The sequence below is a fragment of the Muntiacus reevesi genome, chromosome 2 (assembly GCF_963930625.1).
Source record: "Muntiacus reevesi chromosome 2, mMunRee1.1, whole genome shotgun sequence".
NCBI lineage: Eukaryota > Metazoa > Chordata > Mammalia > Artiodactyla > Cervidae > Muntiacus > Muntiacus reevesi.
Window position 1 is genome coordinate 56,388,579 of NC_089250.1, and position 23,052 is coordinate 56,411,630.

Below are 23,052 nucleotides of genomic sequence, written 5' to 3' on the forward strand. Positions count from 1 at the left end.
TCAAAGCCCACGGGATGGACAATACCAAGGCTGAACCCAGACTTAGACCGTGGACTCTGGGCGACAAGGACATGTCAGTGCAGGTCTATCAGTTGTTAACAAATGCACCACTCTGGTGCTGGATGCTGACAGCGGAGAAGGCTGTGAGTGTGGGGCCAGGTGCAACTCTGTGCTCCAGTTTGCTGTGAACCTAAAATTGATCTTAAAAAATAAACCTTTCCACCCTGCCCAAAAAAAAAAGCAGCACCCTCAACATTTCAGATATTAAGTATCACTGATTTTAATAGACATTATGTGGATATAATTGGATAAAGATAAATGGACAAAGATGCTGTGTTTTGCTTTTCCTTTCTGGAGTTCATGAAAATTCTGGTGTTGCAAATAAATATTCTTCCTATGTAATATGTCTCCTGATGTAGTTACAATACTTTGAAACTCAAACTGTGTGTTACCAAGGAAGTTACATACCAATTTGATATATTATCTATCAGGTCTCAGCTTTCCAGATATAAACTTAGAGTTATTAGCTCCACACCAGTTTTTTTCACATTGCATAAAAAGAGCTTTTTTATTTTATACTCTTGCAAACACAATTTAGGTACATCATCTCTCTTTTCTTCAACCCTTCCAAAAAACATGTTACCATATTTCACTTCAACTCTGAACAGATTACCTTCTGGGAAGGTAATAATCTGTCTCCAGAAGCCTAGGACTCATGATGGATTTTGTTAAGACAATGAAATTATGCTTGAGGTTTCAATACAACAGACTCTGTGTATGGGGAAATATATTAAAATGGGGGAAGTGGACAGTCTAAAGTAAAAACTAGTTGGATATCTTACAGATGTCTTCAAAATTGATCCTTTGACAGTCTGTTTTCATTAAAGGTGTCCTACTGCTTCCTGCCTTCCCAACCTACCTGCAGTGCACCAGCATTCTCATTATTCTTCTTGTTTATGTTAGGCTTCCGCTTTCAGAATGTAAACTGCTTGAACAGAGAGACTTTTCTTGTTCACTCCTGACCACAGGTTTCCAGAGCATTTCCAGACGTAGCGTGGATGCTCAATAAATGTGCTGAAAAATGAGTGAATGGCCATGCCACACTTGCATCTGTTTTAAACAAGGCTTTCACTCTTCCTGCACGCTCCCTCCTGGACGCACCACCAGGCTCTGGGTGAATCAACACTGAGCTAGCTACTGCTCCCTCTGCATGACTGGTCCCCTTTTCATCTTCTGCACAGGACTCAGAATCAACTGACAATTCACATCCTGACTGCTTCCTACCTGGAGAGAACCTCCACACAATTCAGCACTGGGTGTCCTAAGCCTAGAACCGCGCATACAGCACACACAGTGAAGGGCTTACTAAGTGTGTGCAGCACGACTGAATACCAGCTTTCCTCAGAGGCAACCCAACCCTGATTCTGACATGTTTCTTGAAAAAGAATGCCTCATCCATAACTTCGCTCTGAAACCATGATATATTTGTGCTGACCATACACAAGTTGAAGGTACTATTAATAAAAATGTTCACTTGTGTCAATAAGGCTTCTGTCACTATTATTCTATGATAATTTTGTTTAAAGTTGTCCCTCTAAAAAATGAAAAATAGATTTCATAGTAACATATTCAAAGAGGGTAAACTCCTAAATAACCATGAATTCAAGAGTAACAACACTGGGAGTTTTTTTTTTAAAATCTATTTTCTTGATTTAATTCTTAGCTCACACATTAATTCAATGTTTTACAAACAAAAATAAAGCTTTGCAATTAATGTGCCTTTACTGGCAGACACTGGATTCCAATATTTCAGCAGAAAGCCTTATTATGTATTTCTGATTCTGAAAGCACTACAAATAAAAAGAACCCTACACACACACATAACTTTCCTAAAGGAATCTTAGAATGCAAAGTGTTCTAAATTAATAGAGCAACCAACCCACCTGATATCCCTGGGAAAGAGCCAGCTGTTGAGAAGCATCACGCCCATTATTACAGCAAAAGAAATCAAAACCCAAGAATATTCACTAATGATGCCAGCAAAGGCACACTAGACATTGGCTTGATTGAAAAAGACTACACCAACCTTTAAGGCTGCTTATTCAACTCACTAGTTTCCTAGCTCCTCTGGAGCAAAAAGAGAGAAAACTCAGTCTCCCATCAACTCCATGGGCGGGAAACTACACCATAAGGCACCCTACTGTAGTGTAAGAACTCAGTGGATGAAAGTACTATGGAAGCGTAAGAACAAACTCAGGAAAGCTCCCTGCAAAAGATAAAAAGCTGGACAGCAAGGAACAACCACCTAAGAAGTGGAAGGATATCTGGAGCTTATGTTAACAGACAAGCAATTATTCAGGACATATAAAGAACTCTTATTAAGAACAAATGTATCAAATTCTTATGAAGGAATTCTACACAACAATTGAAAAGAAAGAAGATCTGTATTTTAACAACAGATGGTCTTAAAAACATGTTAAGTGATACAAACACCATAATACCACATTAGGTAAAACGGGGGCGGGGGGGGGGAGGAAATAGTTCACACTAAATTCCTCTGAAAAGTAAAGAAAAAAGGAGCATGAATGGGCAGATATGGAGGGCAGACATGTTTTCAAATTCTTGGTGAAGCTTATTCATTAAAGAAAAACTTCAAAACCAGTCTAAAAATTATTAACATTTAGTTATTTTGTATTTAGGTGTTTATTACATGATCTGTATTTTTCTGTAATTGTATTTTTTCCACATGAAAAGAGCTATAGCTTATGTAAGATCCAGACAATGTTCTGAGAGAATTTTCTTCTTGCCTAGAATGCTCTGTATATATAAAAATACTAGAATCCTGAATTGTGGAGTTTCTTGAAAACCTATATACATACACACACACAGACATACACATCAATAGCCATTCTTATGTTATTTTTATAAAAATCAAGGTAATTATTTAAAACATGTTTAGAGTAGCAGTGGTCTCATTAATTCAAGACAAAAACCCAAACCCCAAATTCTTACAAAATCTATTGTAAAAACCTTGAAGACTATAATAAAGCCTTTACGTACCTAGAAATAAGACTAGAAGCCTTTACATACCTAGAGATAAATTCTATGACTACTTTCGTTAATGCAACACCTCTTTTCTAAACAGAAAAATAGCAGAATGTTTATATAAGAGCTGAAGTTTTGTACATTCCATCAATACACAGCGCTAAGATAGATTATGGTACACCAGTGAAGATTATTTTAAGGTGATGGCACACCTGTCTGGTGTGAATTTTGTATCAGTTCTAAAAAGATCTTAGACTCAATTTTTTTCAATACAGAATCTTTTGTCCCACTAACAAAAACATCTAGGAATTTTTCTCTATTTAGAAGATCAAAATTTGTGATTTAGAGAGATCATGAAAATAAACAAAAAGGTAAGCAATACTCTACTGAATTAAAAATCTACTTAAATAATAGGGGAAAAACATGACATTTTTTTCACACAAAGCAGGAAGAATCAAGACAGAATTATGCCCAAATGAGAGAGACATGCGTGATTAGAGCGCAAGGGGGTCCCAATTTCTAACGGTCACGGTTGTGGCCGTAACTTGACTGAGTTATAAATTAACAGTTCAAGTCGAGAGTCAGTATCAGCAGAAGTAAAAACTTCCCCAAAATGTTCAACCTTTAATGGAGATGAAAGACAGCATACGAACAGCCGCCACACCAAAATCAACACATCCCAATTCAAAGCAAACACACACTTAGCATTCTGCACCTCCATGGTCCAACATGAATTTTCAATTTGTGAACAATGAGAAACAGCAGAATGCGGTTTATCAGTTAGTATGTAATCTGCTTTGGTTTCCTTTTCAACAGGGAATCTAAGTGGTTATACCAGTGAAAACAGATTATCAACCAGGTCAGCAGCTTCTTAAACAAATTCAACAAGAGGCCAGGGAAAAAGGCTATGAGACTTGGATGAAAAATATCTTCTATTTTCCTCCTTCTCTGCCTTTGGAAATCATATTCATTCTTCAAAGTTTTGCTCAAATGCGTTCTCTTTTGAAAAGGTTTACCTAATCTCTCAGTCGGAAAAAATTATTCCTTCCTATACTGTGTTCTAACAATACGCCGATGATGACCAAATTTATATCCTGACCCTCTCCTCTGTTGTCCACTTGTGGCTGTAATAAGCATCTTAAGTTTATCATGGCCAAACAGCAGAGCCCCCTTCCCCTCACCCAAACACACTGCTTCCCGTCTCAGGAAAAAGAAACTGCCATTCACCAAAAAACTTGGGCCAAAAGCAGTTACCTTACTTTTCTCTCTTCCCCTCCCATTCCACATTTAATCCTTCAGCCAGCTCCACCTTCAAAAGAGATTTGGGATCTGAGCACTTTTCATTCCATTCTCTTCACTGCCACCATGCTGGTCCAAGCCACCGTCTGTTGGTCTGGGTCAAGGATAACTGATGGATGATGTATGGGTGGACAGATTATCAGATAACTGTGTGGAGGGTGGATGGATAATGGGTAAGTGTAGCAGCCTCGTGGCTTCCACATACACCACCAACCACACATCTAAATAGCCTACTTTCCCCACACCAGCCACGGTCTTTTAAAAAGACTCCTGCTCAGAATCCTCCATGGCTTTCCAGCTCAGAACAAAATCCAAAGCCCCTCTCATGGCCTGTCTACCGGGAAGGCGCCTCCCTCCTCTCTGAGCCCACCGCTCCTCTGCAGGCATACTGTCTCTGCTGCTCCTTGAACACACCAAGTTTATCGCCACCCTAGGGCCTTGCACTTGTCCTTTCCTCTCTCTTGAATGTTCTTCCCCCAAAATGTGTGCACAGCTTGCACACTCACTTTACACAGGTCTCAGTTCCAATACTGTATTGCCCTCTCAAAAACTTGGCTTTCTCCAATTGCCCTCTATAACAGAAACCACTTCCAAACCCCTTTAAACTTCATCCACCATCCTCTCAACCCCATTTAGCACCTACCATTATCTCAAAGCATATTCTACATATTTCCCATTCTCTTATTTAGTGCCCATCTCCCCCACTAGAAGATGAGCTCCATAAGGCAAAGGGCTTGTCAGTTCTTTCATCTCAGTCTCTCAAGCATCCAGAATAAAATTCAGCACAGTGCAGGCATTCAATAAGTAACTGATGACTGCACAGGCCAGGTACTGTGCTAGGCCCTCAAGCTCAGAGACGACACTGCTCTCCTGCACAGAATCTTGAAGAGACAGAGTCGATACACTTGGAGAGCTGTCCCAGGACCCAACCAGAACTAAAGAGCAAGAATCTCTGGGACTGAGGCTCTGGAATGATGTATCTTGAAAAAAAAAAAAAAATTATCAAACTATAGTGACGTTAGTTAACACTTAACAGGTCTATTCTAAGCACTTTATATGCATCAACTCACTTAATTCTTCTAACATACCCAGAAGTGAAGAACTCGAGGCATGGAGACATTAAATACTTTATCCTAGATTTTCAGGTGGTAGATCCAGGAGTCACATCCAGGCAATCTGGCCCCAGAATTCACACTCTCAACTGCTGTGTTGTACACGACCTCTCACTGCACAGAACACCATGTGGAAGTTAATATATCAAGTGTTGTGTAAACACAAGAGGGTGTGGAGGGCGAAGAGCTGAACACTGAGGGGAAACCCCAGAGTTTGAAAAGACGAAGGAACACACTTTCTGAGTTGAAGGCAAAGTGCTGGTGTAAGCACAGTGTGGTGTGATCAAAGAACAAGGGGGTCTTGGAAAAGGAGACCACGTGGCTACAGTAGAAGGGTCTCAGGGAAGGAGATGAAAGGAGAGATGGGGGGAGGGGTGATCACGTCTGCTTATGCTTTTTAAAACCTTACAGTTTAAAAATAAGCTGTAAAACCTCATACCTATACAGTTCTGGCAATAAGCTCTACAGGAGAAAATGAAAGGAAGAAAATTAAAAGTGATTCTAGGAATGTAGGTATGATGAAGGAAAACGGGCTTCCCTCTTCTCTTCATGGGCTCTAAACAGTATCCACTGCCTCTGCCAGCATCCAGGGGAACCCAGATATAAGAGGAAATGTACTCACACAAGTCTGTGTGTGCCTGAGTGTTTGAACATTTCAGGTGTTTAAAATGGAGAATAAAAGCTGAGACTGCTTTAAAAATAAAAAAATTATGGCCCAATTTGAAAGCCTGTGATGCTGGCCTAAGAATTCTGAACACTAACCTGTAGGGTTGAGGGAGCCAACAAACATTTTCAAGTTTAGAAAAATAACTCTGACAAGTGCACGCAGAGTGGCCTGAAGGGTCAGGGAAGGAGAGTATATTGGAGCCAGAGGGGGGACATGGGGCAATAATCCTACACTCAGGATATGGCAGTGGGGAGAAGCGGAAGCAAAGGGGTACAGGAGACACTGCTGAGGACAGTGATTGAGAGGCGAGTGGGATGGGAAGAGAGGGCAGTGAAAGACTGGCTCAGGATTCCTGGCTTACCCACGTGGGTTCAGGGGCCATTCCCAAGACAGGGAAGGCACATCTGAGATCATAAGTCAGGAACGCAGCGTGGAATACAGTGAGTTCTGATGTATTTTCATGACAACCGATAGGCAGGAATGTCCAGTAGGCAGAAAGCCTCAAGACCAAGATATGCTTGGAGATACAGCTTTGGAAGTTTTCTGTGTAGCAGTGAGAGTTGAAAGGACTGTGAATGAGATAACATACAAAGAGTGCTTAAATGGAGAAAACAGGACAGAAGCTTGGGAAATGTCAACATCCAGTAACTATGATCAAGGGCTAGGGAGTTCACCAGAAAAGTCAAAGGCGAAAGTCGCAAAGAGAAAATGGGTGAATTGAGAACGGTTTCAGTGAAAAGTAAGGTATGAGAACTGAAAGGAAACTAGATGTAAACCAGTCACTGGGATTCACTGCTTCCAAAAATTTAGTGTGACATAAGACTGGGTATTTGCTTAAGCGGGGGAAGATCTGGAGGAAGGCAGTTTCTTTTCAGGAAGGGGAAACTTAAGCATGTTCGTAGGCACTGGGAAAGCATCAAGTAGAATGGAAATCTGAGGCACCAGGAGGAGGCTGACTAATGGAGCAAGACGCCACAGGGATGGAAAAGGATTGCAGTGAAGCATGCTGCGTGAGAGGTGGTGCCGAGTCTCTGAAACAGGAGGGGAGGATGGTGGAAGCACACGTTCGTAGAAGAGAAAGAAGTGACCAACCCTTGGTAGAATATCTTCATACTGAAAGTCAGCTGCACACAGCAGGCCTTGTTGACGGGTTCCACCGTTCCTTTCCACAGAAGGCGGTCTTTTCTTTTCCCCCTCTTCACCTTTCTCGACACTCTCAGACCTGGACATTAACTCCCTGGAACGTGCCAAGCGCCGTGCATCATGCTGAGCACTGGGATCAGGGGTAAAGAAAACCATCCAAACGGGCAAAGGCCTTGCTGGTTAGTGGGGAAGGAAACCAAGGAGCCAAACGCAGCTGACTGTACCAAGTGCAGGGGCACGGGGCACAGGCATGGTGTGTGTGGACAGCGTCAGGAAAATGACCTCAAAGAGGCGGAGGAGGGAGCGGTGGGACAGAGGGAGAGGTGAACGCAAGAGTTCTGGGACTGGGGGAACCAAAGGCCAGAGCACAGGCATGAGGCAGGTGATGCTGGGGAGATCAAGGGCACAAACCATTTCCCAGGTGTTATTAGAGAATGCAAACTATTCTTTGGGCAATGGGTGAACAAAAATTTAAGATTTTTATGAAAGCAAGAGAGAAACTGAGATTGGCCCATCTGAAAGTGCCATCAAGCATAAGAGACAAGCATAAGGACTCGGACAGGAAGACCAGGTAAGAAAGAATTACAGTCATCCACGGGAAAAGGAGGCAGTCACCGAGGGGACGAGAAAGAAAAGACAGACCCGAGTAACAGACTTTCGGTGTGTGAGCTGCTCAACTGTGCATGCGGAACCATTCCGGGAGGTGTGTGTGAGAAAAGGAGGTCCAAAGAGAAAAGGAAAAGGGAGTGGGGAAGAAGACATTTTGGGGCGTGTGGCATGTAAAGTAGCTGCAGCCCCCATCTGGGCGTGGGTCAGTCCTGGGATCATTCTAAACGCTGGAAGAAGCCAAGGGAGCTGGCAGAGAGACGGGGAGAAAGGAGACTGGGTGGGGGCGCTGAGAGAAAGGGAGAAGAGGAACAAGAAGAGCCAGGGAAGGGAAACCTGTGCCCCTCAGCATCGCCCACAGGACTCCTTAAGGAGCAGGTGAGAACGGCCAGCGCCGGGAGGGAAGCCAAAAGGTGCTGCGTGAGCAGGTGAAGGGAAGGGCGTCCAGTCCCACGACGCCACAGATGTCAAATGCTCCAGAGAGTACTGCACATGTGAGGTAAATAACAAAATGACAGATGTAGTAACGAGGCAATGAAGTTCCCAGGTGATGACTCAGGAGTGAAGCTAGCTAGCATATACGCTCCTTCTGGAAGGAAAGAGCGAGGAGAGCAAGCCCACCTGAGAACCTGAGAATGCAGTTAACTCCTGTCTGAAAGTGGACAGGGAAATATTCAGATGTTTACTGAAGAGGACTAATTGCCAGAGTTGGGCATGTATGCCTAGAGTTGGGCATGTAAAAGAAAAAATATATATATTATTATGAAGGGCACCGAAGGCATAATTCGTTTAAAAAAAAAATTTTTTTTTAAAGAATAAGATAAAGAGACCCAGGTAAACTGACTGAGTTTTCTCTGGACTGCTCCAGATGACCTCTCACGTCTTTTCCACCTCTGTCATTCTCTGGGCAAGATGAGAGGTTAACCAGGCAGGCACCGTAAACTGTCACCCTCCTGTGCCCAAACTACATGAGACATTCTGAATGACTAGATTCTCCAAGGAGTGATTCAGGACTTTGCTTCGTTCAATTAGTAAAGCGGTGTCTGACTTTTAAAAGGTCAAAAAGCACGAATTTGGATTTTCAGAGCAGTCCATCAAGATACATTAATATGCCAACAAATCAATTCAACCAAGAGAATGAGAATTCAAATAAGCCTCCACAAGGACAAACCTTTGGTTTTTCAGCAAATCCTTCTTTTTATTCTTATGTACGCGTCTATTTCAAATGGTCAAGCCAAACACTGAAAAGATGACCTAGTCCAGGGCTGTATCCCTTCTTTGGAGTTACTATTAAATAGCAGAAGACAAGAACATATCCTATAGTTACCACTGGGGAAAACTACAGAAATAAAACCTATAGGGGCCTGCAGTCTACAGCACGGAAGACAAAGCCATCATAAATAAAGCACAAGGAGCAGATGACATAAACATGCACATGGTACCCGGTTTGTACAGTTGGAGGTGATGCAGAAAACACTGGAGCTGGATAAGAATATCCAAGAATACTCAAGAAAAGTTACTAGAATACATTGACCTTTTCAATTGGAACAAGAAGGTTCATTAATTAAAGATTTGACAGCCCACTAGTGCAAAGCACTGGTCGGTACTAAGAGAAATACAAACCCCAGCTTCTGCCCTCAGGGGGCTTTCCATCTTTCTTCTTCAACTAAAGTAAATTTTAATAGCATGTTCTCAAGACTGGAGCTGGAAGGAACTCCAAGCGGCCTCGGGGTCAAGCTTCCTCATCCAACAGAAAAGGGGATCAAAGTTGGGTGGGGAGTGACAGAGAGGGCAGGAACACAAGCTGCCCTTTGTAATATAAAGCACACAAGCTTCAGGGGCTGAAAGCCAGAGGTGCAAGTTCTGCATTCCGCCAAGTGCCAGTCCAGCTTCTCTCATCTCTGAAACGCAGAGGATGATAATCCTGGCTGTCTTCCTAGATGTGAAGTGCTGGTGATGGGGTTTGGAACATTTAGGACTCTAAAGGCTGGAGAGTGCTGAGACAGTGGAGAAGCACAGGAAACTGACCTAGGTACCGGTCCTTTCCTTCCCTTTTCCCCACTATACTATAAATGTTGAGTGATGTAACTAAAAGGCAAAACAGTACCCAATTAGCCTGCATTGTTTGTGATGACAAGTACTGAGGCAACAGAAGACATGGGAGGAGTGATGGCAGAAGGGAAGGTACGGTGATAGTATTAGCATGTAATTTTCAACATTAATAAAAAAATGACACAATCAGACGTCACTGAGTTAGGATGAAAAGTTGTTAGGGGAAACAGAACTAGTACAATTATTTATTTTTTAATCAGTCACTCTAACAGTCCAGAACAACACTGCACTTCGTGGAAGCAGTGACAAGGAAGCCATTGCTCGATTACAATGACAATTAAGCACTTTCCTTCGTTCTTATACTCCATTTGTCTTTCAAGCTCTTTCTCAATTCCCCCTGTCCTGCTTCCAGTCCTCCTTTCATCTTCCTAGCAGCGTGATAAATAAGAAAGCCCTGGACCTTCCTCCTGAGCAACACTCCCACTAACTTTTTAAGAGGAGCAACACAGTCAGTGTAATGATAAAGAACAGGGGCTCTGCAGTCAGACAGATCTTGGTTCAAAGCCACATCTAATTCAGGTTACGAACCTGAGAATCGTAACTATCTACTTCCTGGTCCTGTTTTAATAATAAGTGAGCCCTTACAGAAGACTGGACACTTCAGGGCCAGGACGCCTCTCCAGCCCCCACCCCAGGGCTTGGCCCACAGGAAGCTTTTTTGGGATGTGGCAACCAGACCAACCCTGAATCACAACCACGTTATATTCCGTCTGACAAGAGGGGCTCATCTGTCCGTGAAGAACGCCTCAAAGCCTGAGCTGTGGAAAAAGAAGAAACTCCAAATATTCCCAACTGCACAACTGTCTACTATGCAGACAATCACCACACCCCTGCACATCTCATGACTGCTGTGAGTGGCTGACATCATTCGGGGAGGGAAGACTTCCCAAAGTACACCCCCTACAGAATGGAAGAGCACCTTCTAACATTCACTGTGAGGCAGGCTCTTGCAGCATTTGAGAAATCGCTAATCATCTTAGCCCCACTTGTAAGCTTTACGGTAATACCAATGAAGGTCCCATTTCAGACATTCTTATCTTTTTTTATTATGTGCATAATATCATACATACTTTTATAGTATAGTAAAACATAAATCTGTTATGGTATTGTTTAGTCACTAAGTCGTGTCCGACTCTTTTGCAACTCCGTGGACTGCAGCCTGCCAGGCTCCTCTGTCCATGGGATTTCCCAAGCAAGAATACTGGAGTGGGTTGCCACCTCCCCCTCTAGGGACATTCCTATTCCTAATAAACACCCTTTTGAACTCTAAATTCCCACTTTACAGATCTGCAAAAACCTGTGATATCTCTACCTCACACAAGTTTCATCCACTGCAGACTTGCAGATTACTTGAAAGTTAGTGTGCTCTAAACATACAGAATCATTAAACACCAACGGTTTCTGTCACAAAAAAAAGCAAATTCACAAGGTAAATCAAAGAATGCTTTGGAGTCATCTATGAACTTTTTAAAACAAGTAAGAAATCTCTCCTAAAAATTCCACAAATAGTAACTCCTAATTAACTAATATTCTTAAAAAATTATCTTGACAGCTACTAAGACACGTGGAATGGTTAAAAATTCTCTGCCTTCCTCCCCACAAAATGAAACCCTGTTCACAAGTTCTTTCCAGAGTTGATGTGAAAGAAATGGGCTTTGCCACTACACACCTGGGCTAAATCCCTGCACTTTTTACCCAGAGGCCCCATCCAGGGGCAGGCCTCCTGACCACTGAGTAACTCATATCACAGGACTGTGCTATAGATTAAACAACAGGATGAAGAACCTAAAGCCTCTACTATTGTCCCTAGACTTTGTGGACCACCTTCTGGAAATCAAGCATTTCTCTTCTAGACATGTTCATTCTTCCCTTCCCTTTCCTTTCATATTGCATAACGGATGGAAGCATCACTACGGCCACTGCTTTAAATTCTGGACCCAAGTAACTGTGGGGGACTGGTGGTGGCAGTGTAGCACTTAGCCCCTTACAAACATGCCCTCTGCTCCGAGCTCAGCCAGTTTAGTTTTCTGCTCCTCTCCACTCTCTGAGCATCCTTTAAAGACAGCCCAAGGAACTTGGTTCCTAAAGGTTATAAGCAATTTAAACCTAGGTAAATGGCCCAGGGGGCCATTACACTGTCTTAAAGTGGTTCAGATGGTGAAGAATCTGCCTGCAATGCAGGAGACCTGGGTTCGATTCCTGAGTGGGGAAGCTCCCCTGGAAAAGGGAACTGTTACCCACTCCAGTATTCTTGCCTGCAGAACTCCATGGACAGGAGAAGCCTGGTGGGCTTCTCCATGGGGTCAGACAGAGTCAGAAACGACTCAGGGACTAACACACACACAAAAGGCACAATCCAAAACACACAACAGCCTCAACCTCACTCTCCTCCAACACATATATTTTCCCAACCCCCTCCCAGACAGGTTAAGGCTGAAGGACCTCATTGAAATGCCAACTGTATACTAATTCAAGCACATCAGTTATCTGTGAGAAGGTGTGCCCACAAGGGCCTGCGCACACACGTGCAGGCACACACACACACACACACAACCAGAAGAAGCCTGACTGAAGACATTACTTGACAGATGAAAAGAAATGCTAACCTACTAGTCAAAAAGTAATAATTCTGAAAGGATGAAGGAAAACTCTAGGAAAGTATTTCTATACCTTTATTAGAATTTTGTGCCATCAATGCTAAAATATTAAAAGAAAGCACTACAAGATTTTTCCCATGGGATGATGCCATTTTCTCAAGGATTTTCTTTTTCTCCCCACGCCAGGGGCAGGGGGGCCAGGGGGGCCAGGGGGGCCAGGGGAGGAGAGGAGAGGGGGAATCCAAAAGCACATTAAGGCATTGTTTCTAGACATCAACAGCTTTTGTTAAAACAACAGTTTAACATTTTGAAAAACAGATATTCTAGAGATACTACTTTGACACACTGGCATTTTAAAAAATAATCTTAAAATCACTGTTGAGTTCAGTAATTTTGCTTGCATAATGAAGCTCTTTAAACAACTCATGTTTTTGGAAAGCCAACATCCTAAGTCTGTCAGGTAAAAACTTCAAAGAATGAGCCCATCCAGCAGGCAAGGGCCAAAGCAATCCTGGATATGCTATGCTGAGGACAGCCTGAGAGGGGCCTAAAATGACAGAAAATGAGGGCACAAGCCCGCAAACCATAAAGCAATTTTGTTTTTAACACAATCCCAGTGCAAAATAACTGCAGAAGGCTTTTATTTTACTAAAGACATTCAATGGCAACCTTGTCTTCACTAACGGAACTCAACACTCTTTTTGTTCCTCTTTCTTGTGCTGAAAGCTGTACTCATTTGTTTCAAATCATGGTCATCCTTCAGATGGCAAATTTTTCAAATACAAATGGGAGATCTATGAAGCAATCTTGGAAATAATTCCTTATGTTAAAACTCAAGTTTCGGGTTCTAAAAATCAAGCCTAAGGGCCGTGTGTGAGCATAACCAATGTAGTTTATTCCCCTGATTCCTCCGCTAATTTTCAGCTACTTAGTGGTAATATTGCTGGGTCAAAAGTTCTCATATTTTGCCTTCAGCACTGGAAGGAAAGATGCTATATAATTTTAATAAATAAAAGTGTTAATAATGTTTAAGAGTTCATTTCTTTAATAAGCATCAATTCAGACTAATTATTTTATTAATAAATCCACACTTGGATGCAGACCTACCAGGTAATTATAAAGATAACCATGTTCACATTACAACCACATACAAGGAACTATCACCATTTTCCAAATATAAGCACACAGCCAAGAATTATCCATTTTTTCCTCAAGGAGTAAACTGTAAAGAAAAGAATAAGTGAGTAAAAGTAAGTTAACTTCTAGTTCACATTTTTCTCCTAGGAACAAAAATTTAGGAGTTAATAACACAATCTATGAAGACTTCAGTTTGACTAAAGGTTGGTAAGTTTAATGCCACTTGCTTCTAATGAGCAAGCTGGTTAATAAATAAACGAACATAATCTATTCAGGATGGATTTAAACCACAACCATAAAGAATCTTAAGCACACTGCTGACATTTTGTTGTGCTGTAAAACACAGTCTGCTCTATGTGATCATGAAATGTTAAGGAAATCAGGGCTAAGCTAAAACTAAAGAATTAATGCTGTAATTAGCATCTGAAAGATAATTACTGCATAAAACAGACGATATCTACAAGGCTTTCTATTTTTTAGCTTCCTAAACAATCTTCAGCTACAAGTTAACTAAAGAGGGTGAACTAAAGAGTCTAAGCACTTTCCTCAGACAAAGAGAGGTCCCTAACCCATTGACCCAAGCTCCTCTTTCCTCCCCAAAGTGGTCATCAACCACAACAATCCAGTGGTGCTAGCCCACCTGTTATCCATACTGACCAACAACACGACTAACTGAGGTTTCCTGAAGGTCACTGGTTCAGTCACAGAACCAAGCAAAGGTAAATGGATCCACAGTGGATTTAAACCTTAAGTAACCAGCTCCTGAGGACAGTCAACAGACCCTTCTCATGTGACAGTATCATGAGATGGAGGAGGACTCTAGGGTGTGAAGAAAGAGGAAGAGTCCTGGGCAACGACCAAGAAAATATACAACATACTACTTAACTATGGACGGAATCAATAGAAGGGAAGGGAGAGGAGAAAGAAAAGAGATATGAAACGCCCTAAAAGTTGACTCTTTCAGCAAACCCTCACTGAGCTGGGCAACAACTGGAACCTCAGAGAGAGAAAGTCAAGGATTTGGCCTTGAAGGAAGAGCAACAGAAAGAGTAACAATGCAAAGCACACTTCTCACAGGTTTTTAAAAGCCTTTAACTCTTTCAGAAGGGTGACTCTAATCCAAAGAGATCCTACTATTCCACCATGGCAAGCATCAGGGCATCGCGCTTCTTTTGGGAGGCCGGGAGGCCTTCTTCTGACACTGAGTCACAGTGCAGCTCAGCGCTTTCTCTAAGACTGAACAAGGTCCCGCAAGGCAGTGTCCTCTTCTCTTCTGTAACATCCTTAACTTCAACAAAATCACACAAAATGTCCAAGATGAAAAACAATCCAACATGTACAACCCTATACCATCTTAGGCTACACTTAAAAGATGACTGGTTTTTTTCCTCTAGATGACAGACATTGTAATTATATCCTCTGTAAAGTCAGCTTACAAGTTTGATTCATCTAAGTGAACTGTCTGAAGTCAGAATCATCATTCCAAGTAATCTGGAAGATACCAGTTAAATGAGCCAGTTCTCATTCTGAAATGAATGCTCTCTATACAGCAAAACTGGGTATTGAACCTCATTTCATGATTTTAGCGCTCGGTTTAAAACCAGCCCACAAACAAATCATGAAAGTGGTTTATTGAAGACTGCATATGCCTTTTCTGAAGCCACAAGCCAACAGCCCTCAACAATCTGATACCAGGACTTTCCTGGATCACTTCCCCAGCAAACATAACCAGCGACTTTGGCCATCATTACTCTGGCCAACCCTAGGCTGAAAGATCACTCCTCTTTGCCACACCATTCAGGTAAAGAAATTGAAATGATGAAACCAGTTGTGTAAAATACAACCAATCTCTGTACAATACTGCACATTTACTAAGCAGCTGAACAGCCATAATCTCAACCAAACTTTCTACAGGAAGCAAGGTAGATATGAGCACCACTCCCGTGGAGAAAAGAGTAATCCCAGGTTTTGGCGAGCAAAGTGGCCAGCCTAAGCTCAAACATCACTAAGCAAAAGAACTGGGACAAGAACTGAGGAGAGTGTATGTACAACAGTGTGGTTAAGGTTGCAGGGAGAGGTGGGGTTAATCAGGGAGAACTAGCTGAGGAGACACAACACAATCTGAACTTGGACACAGGCTGTGTCTGTTCACAGAGGCCTTGGAAGATGACTCCTGTCAACCAGCCTGCCTCATAGACTCTGTTGCCTCGTGACCCCAACAAAGACTCTGTGCCCTAGTTATTCAGATATACTAATGGCATCCCAAAGGAGCCTAATAGTCTCAGCCTTTGTGCCTCTGTACCTGCAATTTCCTCCAACTGACACACTCCCCACTCCTTTCCCTTTCCCCCACTTCCATCTGACCTTTCAACTCAGGTCAAATGACTTCTTCGGGTGTTCATCTTGGAGCAATCTGGATTGCCTGTATCACGGCACTGTTCTGGCTGATTCTGTTGTCAGCTCTCTTCCCAAGATCTAAGTTCTGGGGTGGGGGGTTGAGGGAGAATCAGGGCATCTATGTGATGTGACTCATCTTCTCCTGTTACCTGTCACATGGAACAGGTATTGGGTAAATGCCTGTGGACTCAAAGAATGGACGTGCCAACTTCCGGGAGGAGTTAAGCCAGGCTTCCAGGGTAGAGAATTCAGACAACTCAAGTGGAAACCATCACCTTCCACATTCACTTGAGTTACCAGATTCCTTTCTCAGGCTGACTCCTCCAGAAGGCCTGAGCTTAAACTACTGCCATGGAATTATAATCCACATCACAGTTTTGTGGTCTGTGTTTGAACTGGAAAACCTTCCACTGTTTATACATCTGGAGTCACTTCCAAATGTGACAACCTGAGATTGTTAATCTGGGAGGCAAAGTGACAAGCCACCACAGTGGAAGACTGCCCAGGGATCAAGAAAGCCTAACTGCTAAAACAGCGTGAGGTCTGTAGTCTGGGTTCCAATGTGCCATTTGCCAGCTGGGTGACTCTGGGTAAATTACCCACACAACCTCCTGCCTTACATTCAAAGTGGGGTGTGTGTAGCCAGCAGGCATCTCAATGCCACAAACATCTACTGAGGAGCTACTCTGGGCCAAGTGTTGGTGACACTGCAGTGACCATTCAATGGAAACCATGCTTGCATCATGTGTTAGTCCCTCCTGAAATACTCTGGGGTATTGGCTTGCCACCTTTCACTAAAAGGTAATCTTTAAGAAAGCAAGGGTCTTGTCTGTCTTGTCCATTCACCTCTCTCAAGTGCCAATCAAATGTCTGCTACACAGTCACTCAGTACATTTAGAAAGAAGGAATGGTCAAATCAGATGAAGACCTTCTTGTCCCTTAGCAGTGTATTCTGGTGGAGAAAGTAGGGAATAATAACTAAAGATGAAGGCACACATTACAAGGAGCTTGGGCTCACCACAAACATATAGGTGGCCCCCTGGGCTTCTTAGGACTCCACTTCCAGGCTCTTCTGAGTGGGGAGGAGGAAGATCTGACAGCCCTCCCCGCTCCCCCTGCCAACCACGGCTGCACAGGCGTGAGCCACGGGCACAAGAAAGGCAGGAGAAGGAAAGTTGGGTGCCGTCCCGTTGGAACGTCTGAGGAGGTTCCTTTCATTCACTTACTCAACAGGTACTTATCAGTGCCCTAAGGTGTGCAGGGAATAAAGCAAAGACGTGACCAGGTCCTGTCCTCATGGAGCTTCCCTCCCAATGTGGAGGAGACACAGTACACAAGTGCATAAAGTGGTCCTCGCACGCAGGGCTAAGTTGCCTAAGTTGCCGAGCTGCCAGGAGGAGTGATGCGACAGCGGGCGGCCGCAGATGTCCCGGGCGGGGTGGCGGGTCGGAGCGGGCCTCCCGGGGAGGCGACCTCTGACCTAGGACCTGAGCCTTCCGAGGACAGGCGGTCGCCGGGGCCCACACTCTGGGCGGAGGCCGCAGACCGGACAGAAAGGGTCACAGCGGCAACTGTGCGAGTGTCTGGTGGGCGAGGCGCGGGAGGCTGTGGAGGAGCAGGCCCTGGACTCCCGCACCGGACCCTCGGGGCCGGGGAGGGGGCGCGGGCGGGCTCGCCGTCGGACGGGGGCGGGGCGGGGGCCGCGGCCGGGGGGCCGACGTCACCGCCGCGCCGCCGGGCCCTCCGGAGCGCGGGAGGAAGCGCGGGGCGGCGGGCCCGGCCCGCGACCGAAGATGGCGGGCCTCCGGGCTTACCTCGGAATTTGAGCTCGTGCTGCGGCTCGAGGCTCAGGACCTGCTCCACCTTCGCCATGTTCCTCGGCGGCGGGGCAGCTCGGGCGGGGAGACCCCTGAGAGGTCACCTGGGGCGGAACGCGTGAATGCTGCGCCCCCTTTAAATTTGGAAAGGGGGGGCCTGCCGGGACGCGGGCGGGGGTCGCCTATGGGTTGCGCGCGGGGGCGGGGGGACGGCCTACGCGGTGCAGGCGCAGGGGCGGAGGGCGAGGGTGAGGCCGCGGTGCCCAGCGAGCGTACGGCACGCACGCACGCACCGACGCGCCGACGCACGCACGCACACACGCAGCAGGCCGGCCGCCTTAACCCGGCGCGCGCTCGAGGGCGGCGGGGAGCAGAGCGCGCGAGCCCCTGCCGAGCAGTGCGCAGGCGCGGCAGTGGCCGCGGGGGCGGGGCTGCCGGGCGGCAGGGGGCGGGGCGTCGCCCAGGTCCGGGGGAGGGGCGGGTCCGGGACACCCAGAATTGAGGACTATCATCCTGAAGATTATTTATTTAGGCAGGGCCCATGGGAGGCAGACTTTGTGTTAAGTGCTTTAGTCAATAATTAATAAAAATCAACTTCCACTTCTCCTTGCTAATGTTCCAGGCACTTAAGAGATTTTGAATAATAATGAAAGTACGATTTAATCTTATTATAAACATGATGTTTGTGAGTGAATGATGTGTGTTAGGCACGGTGACGTGTGGTAAGCAATAAATATAAATTTAGTAAGCTACCAGTTATTGCTTGCTTATTTTGTGCCACTCTGCTGAACGCTTCGATAACAACAGCATCGATTATAATAAATAAAAGCTACTCTAAATGTTTACTATGTAACAAGCACTGTGCTGAATCCTGTACTGCTAAATGCAGCAAATATTTAGAAATACAATGATCAGAAAAATTTACCTGGTTCCTACTTCTCACTAGAGGCCATAGATGAGACAGCCTTTGAATAAATAACCACCTACACAAACAAATACACTTTAAAAAATTACTGAGAACCTATATCTGTTTGCTTTTAAAGTGAACACTCTACCTCATTATCTCATTATTGACATTTAAATTTTACTTCATTATGTAGTGTGTACTACCTGAAATATGTGTTATTAATAGTCTCCTTCTCATATATAAATGAAAACAGCAAATAGCTAACATTGACTCTACATGACAGACATGTAGGGATTCTTTGTACTATTCTTTGCACTTTCCAATTTGAAATTTTTCGTAATTAAAAAAAAGGGTTTTTTAAAGATAATCTTTGTCTTTTAACTACAGCATTTGGTCCATTTATACTTATTATATTTATGATATATATGAATATATTTCTACTATCTTATTTTGTGCCTTCCGTTGGTCACATTTGTTTTTTCTTTTTCCTTTCCTTTTTGCATCTTTAGAGCTAATTTTTTTCTCATTCCACTTTTCTTCGTCTTATATACTCTATGCTGTTTCAGTGATTACTTTACTCCCTGAAAATAAAAGGACTTAAGTGTACTTTAATAGCCCATCCTCTAAATTATATGCCTTAATTATAGTATATTTTAAGTTTAATCTTTTCCTTTTTCACCCTGTGAACTATTACTAAGTTATTTTATACAGTCAATATTAATTTGGACTCAACCACACAGTTACCAATTTCTTTGCTCATCTTTTCTTCCTGCCTCTCAGAATTTATAATCAGTATCACTTTCCTCACGCCTGAATCTTTAAATTCTATTTCAGGAAGTTTGTTGCAGCAAATACTGTTGGATTTTGTTCTCCTAAAATTGACTTTATTTTTCTCCTGGTCTTGCAAGATATTTTGGCTGGTTTACTAGAGGGACAATGGTTTTCTCTCAGAGCTGTAGGATGCCACCACTGACTTCCAGCTCCCATTGTTACTGCTGAGATTTCAGATGACAATCTCCTCATTATTCCTTCAGAAATGTTCTGTTTCTTCCCGTTGTCCTGGGGTTCTGCAGTTTTATCACAATGTATCTTCTAATTTATTTGTCTTAGCTCATTCAAGCTGCTTTAGCAAAATACCATATACACTGGATGGCTTAGATAACAGCATTTATTTCTCACAGTCCTGGGACCTGGAAAATTCAAGATCGAAGCACCAGTACATTCTGTGCCAGGCGAGAGCCCACTTTCTGGTTCATAGTCAGCTGTTTTCGTGCTCTCTGGAGTCATTTTTATAAGGGCACTAATCCTATTCATGAGGTTTCCCCACACGTGAGCTTATCACCCCCAAAGACCCCATCTCCTAATACTATCATTCAGGAATTGGATTTTGGCATATGGATTTTGCGGAGGATACAAATGCTCAGTTTAGTTCAGTTCAGTCGCTCAGTTGTATCCGAGTCTTTGCGACCCCATGGACTACAGCACGCCCGGCCTCCCTGTCCATCACCAACTCCCAGAGTCCACCCAAACCCATGTCCATTGAGTCGGTGATGCCATCCAACCATCTCATCCTCTGTCGTCCCCTTCTCCTCCTGCCCTCAATCCCTCCCAGCATCAGGGTCTTTTCCAATGAGTCAGCTCTTCACATCAGGTGGCCAAAGTATTGGAGTTTTAGCTTCAGCCTCAGTCCTTCAGTCTGTAGCATTTATCCTGTTTGAATACTCAAGAGTTTCTCAAATTGTTGACTGGAATCTTTCATCATTCTGGAAAATTCTCAGCATTTTGAAATTTTTAAAAATTGTTGTAAAATACACATATGATTTACCATCTAAATCATTTTAAGTGTACAGGTCAATAATATTGAATATACTTACACTGTTGTGCAACCATGACCACTATGCATCTCCAGAACTCTTTCATATTGCAACTCCATACCCAATAAATAACACCCTCTCTTTAAAAAAAAAAAAAATTATTTATTTATTTGGCTGCATTGGGGCTTAGTTATAGCACACATGTGGGATCTAGCTCCCTGACCAGGGATCAAACCCAGGTCCCCTGCTACTATGGAGTTTTAGCCAGTGGATCACCAGAGAAGTCCTAATAGTTATCTCTTTTAAATGTTACCTTAGCTCCATCCTCCCACTCTTTACTCCTAGATATCTGACTAGTAGTTTATTCAACCTAGATTTTTCAAGCTGTAGGTTGTTTCCCAAAGGTGACTTATAAAATCAATTTAGTAGGTTGTTACCAGCAGTGAGAGAGAAAATGAACAGAAAATATCAGAGTGCATTGTATATTTTCATGAAAATTTTGTTTCATTGTGTTTATTAACAACATACCGATACAGTGTTTATTAACAACATACAGATACATAAAACTGTGTAGTGAGTTACAAATAAAACCCATTCATTAGACCTTCTGACACCATTCTCCCTCTCTCCTTGCCTCTCTGTCAGGGCTTCATCTCTCATCTCTGTATCCCATATTGTGGGATCTTTCAGTCCGTAATTGTCCCTGAGTCTGCAGATAAACCTATTCCAGGAGTTTTTCATTTCAGTTATTTTTTAAAGCCTCTATGTTCTATTTGGGCTTCCCTGGTTGCTGAGTTCCTTTACATAACTAAGGATCACACAGGCAGGCCTCTAACATTGGTTCCAGCCACACCCCACCCCATTGAGGGATTTTGACGTTGGTCTCCATTGCTGTCACTTTAGGCAGTGGCAGTGGCCAGGTCATCCTGATGGGGGTAAGTCCATGTTCTTGGGCACATTCGGAGCTTCTACACCTGCCTCCACATGCACTTTAAAATAAACTCAGCATATAAGCAATGGTAGAGGGGCCCAGAATGAGTCACCCTGTCCTCTGGATTATTACTGAGTCATGGATGCCCTTGGTGGGCATTCACAAGGGACACTGTGAACGCCTTCACACTGTGCCCATCCCAGGTGGCATCCCCTAACCCCTCCCCATACCTCCTTCCCATGAAATTCGGTTCTGCTCTATCTGTTCCTAGCCGCCCACTACCGACAGGTCAGTGTACATCTGTGCTTCTGGTCATCTCTCAGCCAGATAAACATCTGAATGGACTTCTTGAGATTCTGGAAAATCAATGGATTCTCTTTATGTTGTAATTCTGCAACCTAACCAGTTAAGTTTGGGGTAAGCCTGCATGCTAAGTCACTTCAATTGTGTCCAACTCTTTGCGACCCCGTGGACTGTAACCTGCCATGGCTCTTCTGTCCATGGGATTCTCCAAGCAAGAATACTGGAGTGGGTTGCCCTGCCTTCCTCCAGGGGATCTTCCCAACCCATGGATCGAACACGAGTCTCTTATATCTCCTGCATTGGCAGGCAGGTTCTTTACCACTTGTGCCACCTGGGAAGAGCCAATTTGGGGTATGGTTTTCAGCAAGGTCAAAAACCTATAGCTGCAAGAAAGAAAGGATTATTTTAGGACTCCATGGAATCCCTCTGGCTTTCCCACTGGGACTTAACTGAATGTTTAGAGAGCTTGTCATTTTCTTTCCATAATAGCTCCAGGGAACTCAGACACAACTACTACCCCACAGTCCCGGGGTCATCACTGTGACATCAGGGCAGTGGCCACGGGACTCTCCTTGTGGTTGTGGGTGCTACGTCACCCTTGGAGGCACATGCAAAGGCAAATAGTGTCAGTGTCACTGCATACACTTGTAGATTACTTATAACCCGTGCTCAATGCTAAACTGACTCTCTGGGGTAAAAGTAACTCTGAGCTATAGTTTTTGCAGATTTCTGTGGTGTAAACACTCACACCATGACTAATTTTAAGCAACCCAGAGGTCATTGCTGAACACGGAATTAAAAGAGGAGTGCATTATTGGTTCCTGCGAGCTAGTCTGAGCCCAGCATGCCCCTGCCTCTATTCTACGCCCCGTAAACACCTCAGTCAGGCATGAGGATGTGGACTAGTCAGACTCTGTATCCTGTCTTTGAGGGTCCGTCTCCTGGGATCACTCTTGGTACTAAGTCTTCTACCAGTCCAGGTCCAGCCAGGAAAGCAGAAATTACACCAGTTATTTTGACAAAGATAACTTAGCATGAAGAAATGGTTAATGGGGGTAATGGGGAACTGTAAAAGCAAGAAGATGAAGACACCAAGGTGTCTTGTGGGTAGGGGAGCAGGGGACACAGGCAAGATATCGGGTCATTAGGACCCAGGAGCTCAGAA

General features: G+C 43.8%; 1 protein-coding gene across 2 annotated transcripts in view; it reads right to left on the reverse strand.

Annotated features, from left to right (window-relative positions):
• The window catches only part of VAPB (VAMP associated protein B and C), a 46,921-nt gene extending 28,648 nt beyond the window's left edge, over positions 1 to 18,273 (reverse strand). The window contains exon 1 of one of the 2 annotated variants that reach the window (XM_065921710.1): positions 17,930 to 18,273. In XM_065921710.1, the coding sequence (XP_065777782.1) occupies positions 17,930 to 17,987 (58 nt within the window). In that variant the 5' untranslated portion in view covers positions 17,988 to 18,273. The remainder of the gene's footprint in view (positions 1 to 17,929) is intronic. The other variant, XM_065921709.1, reaches the window with a different exon arrangement.
• Positions 18,274 to 23,052: the final 4,779 nt, after the last annotated feature.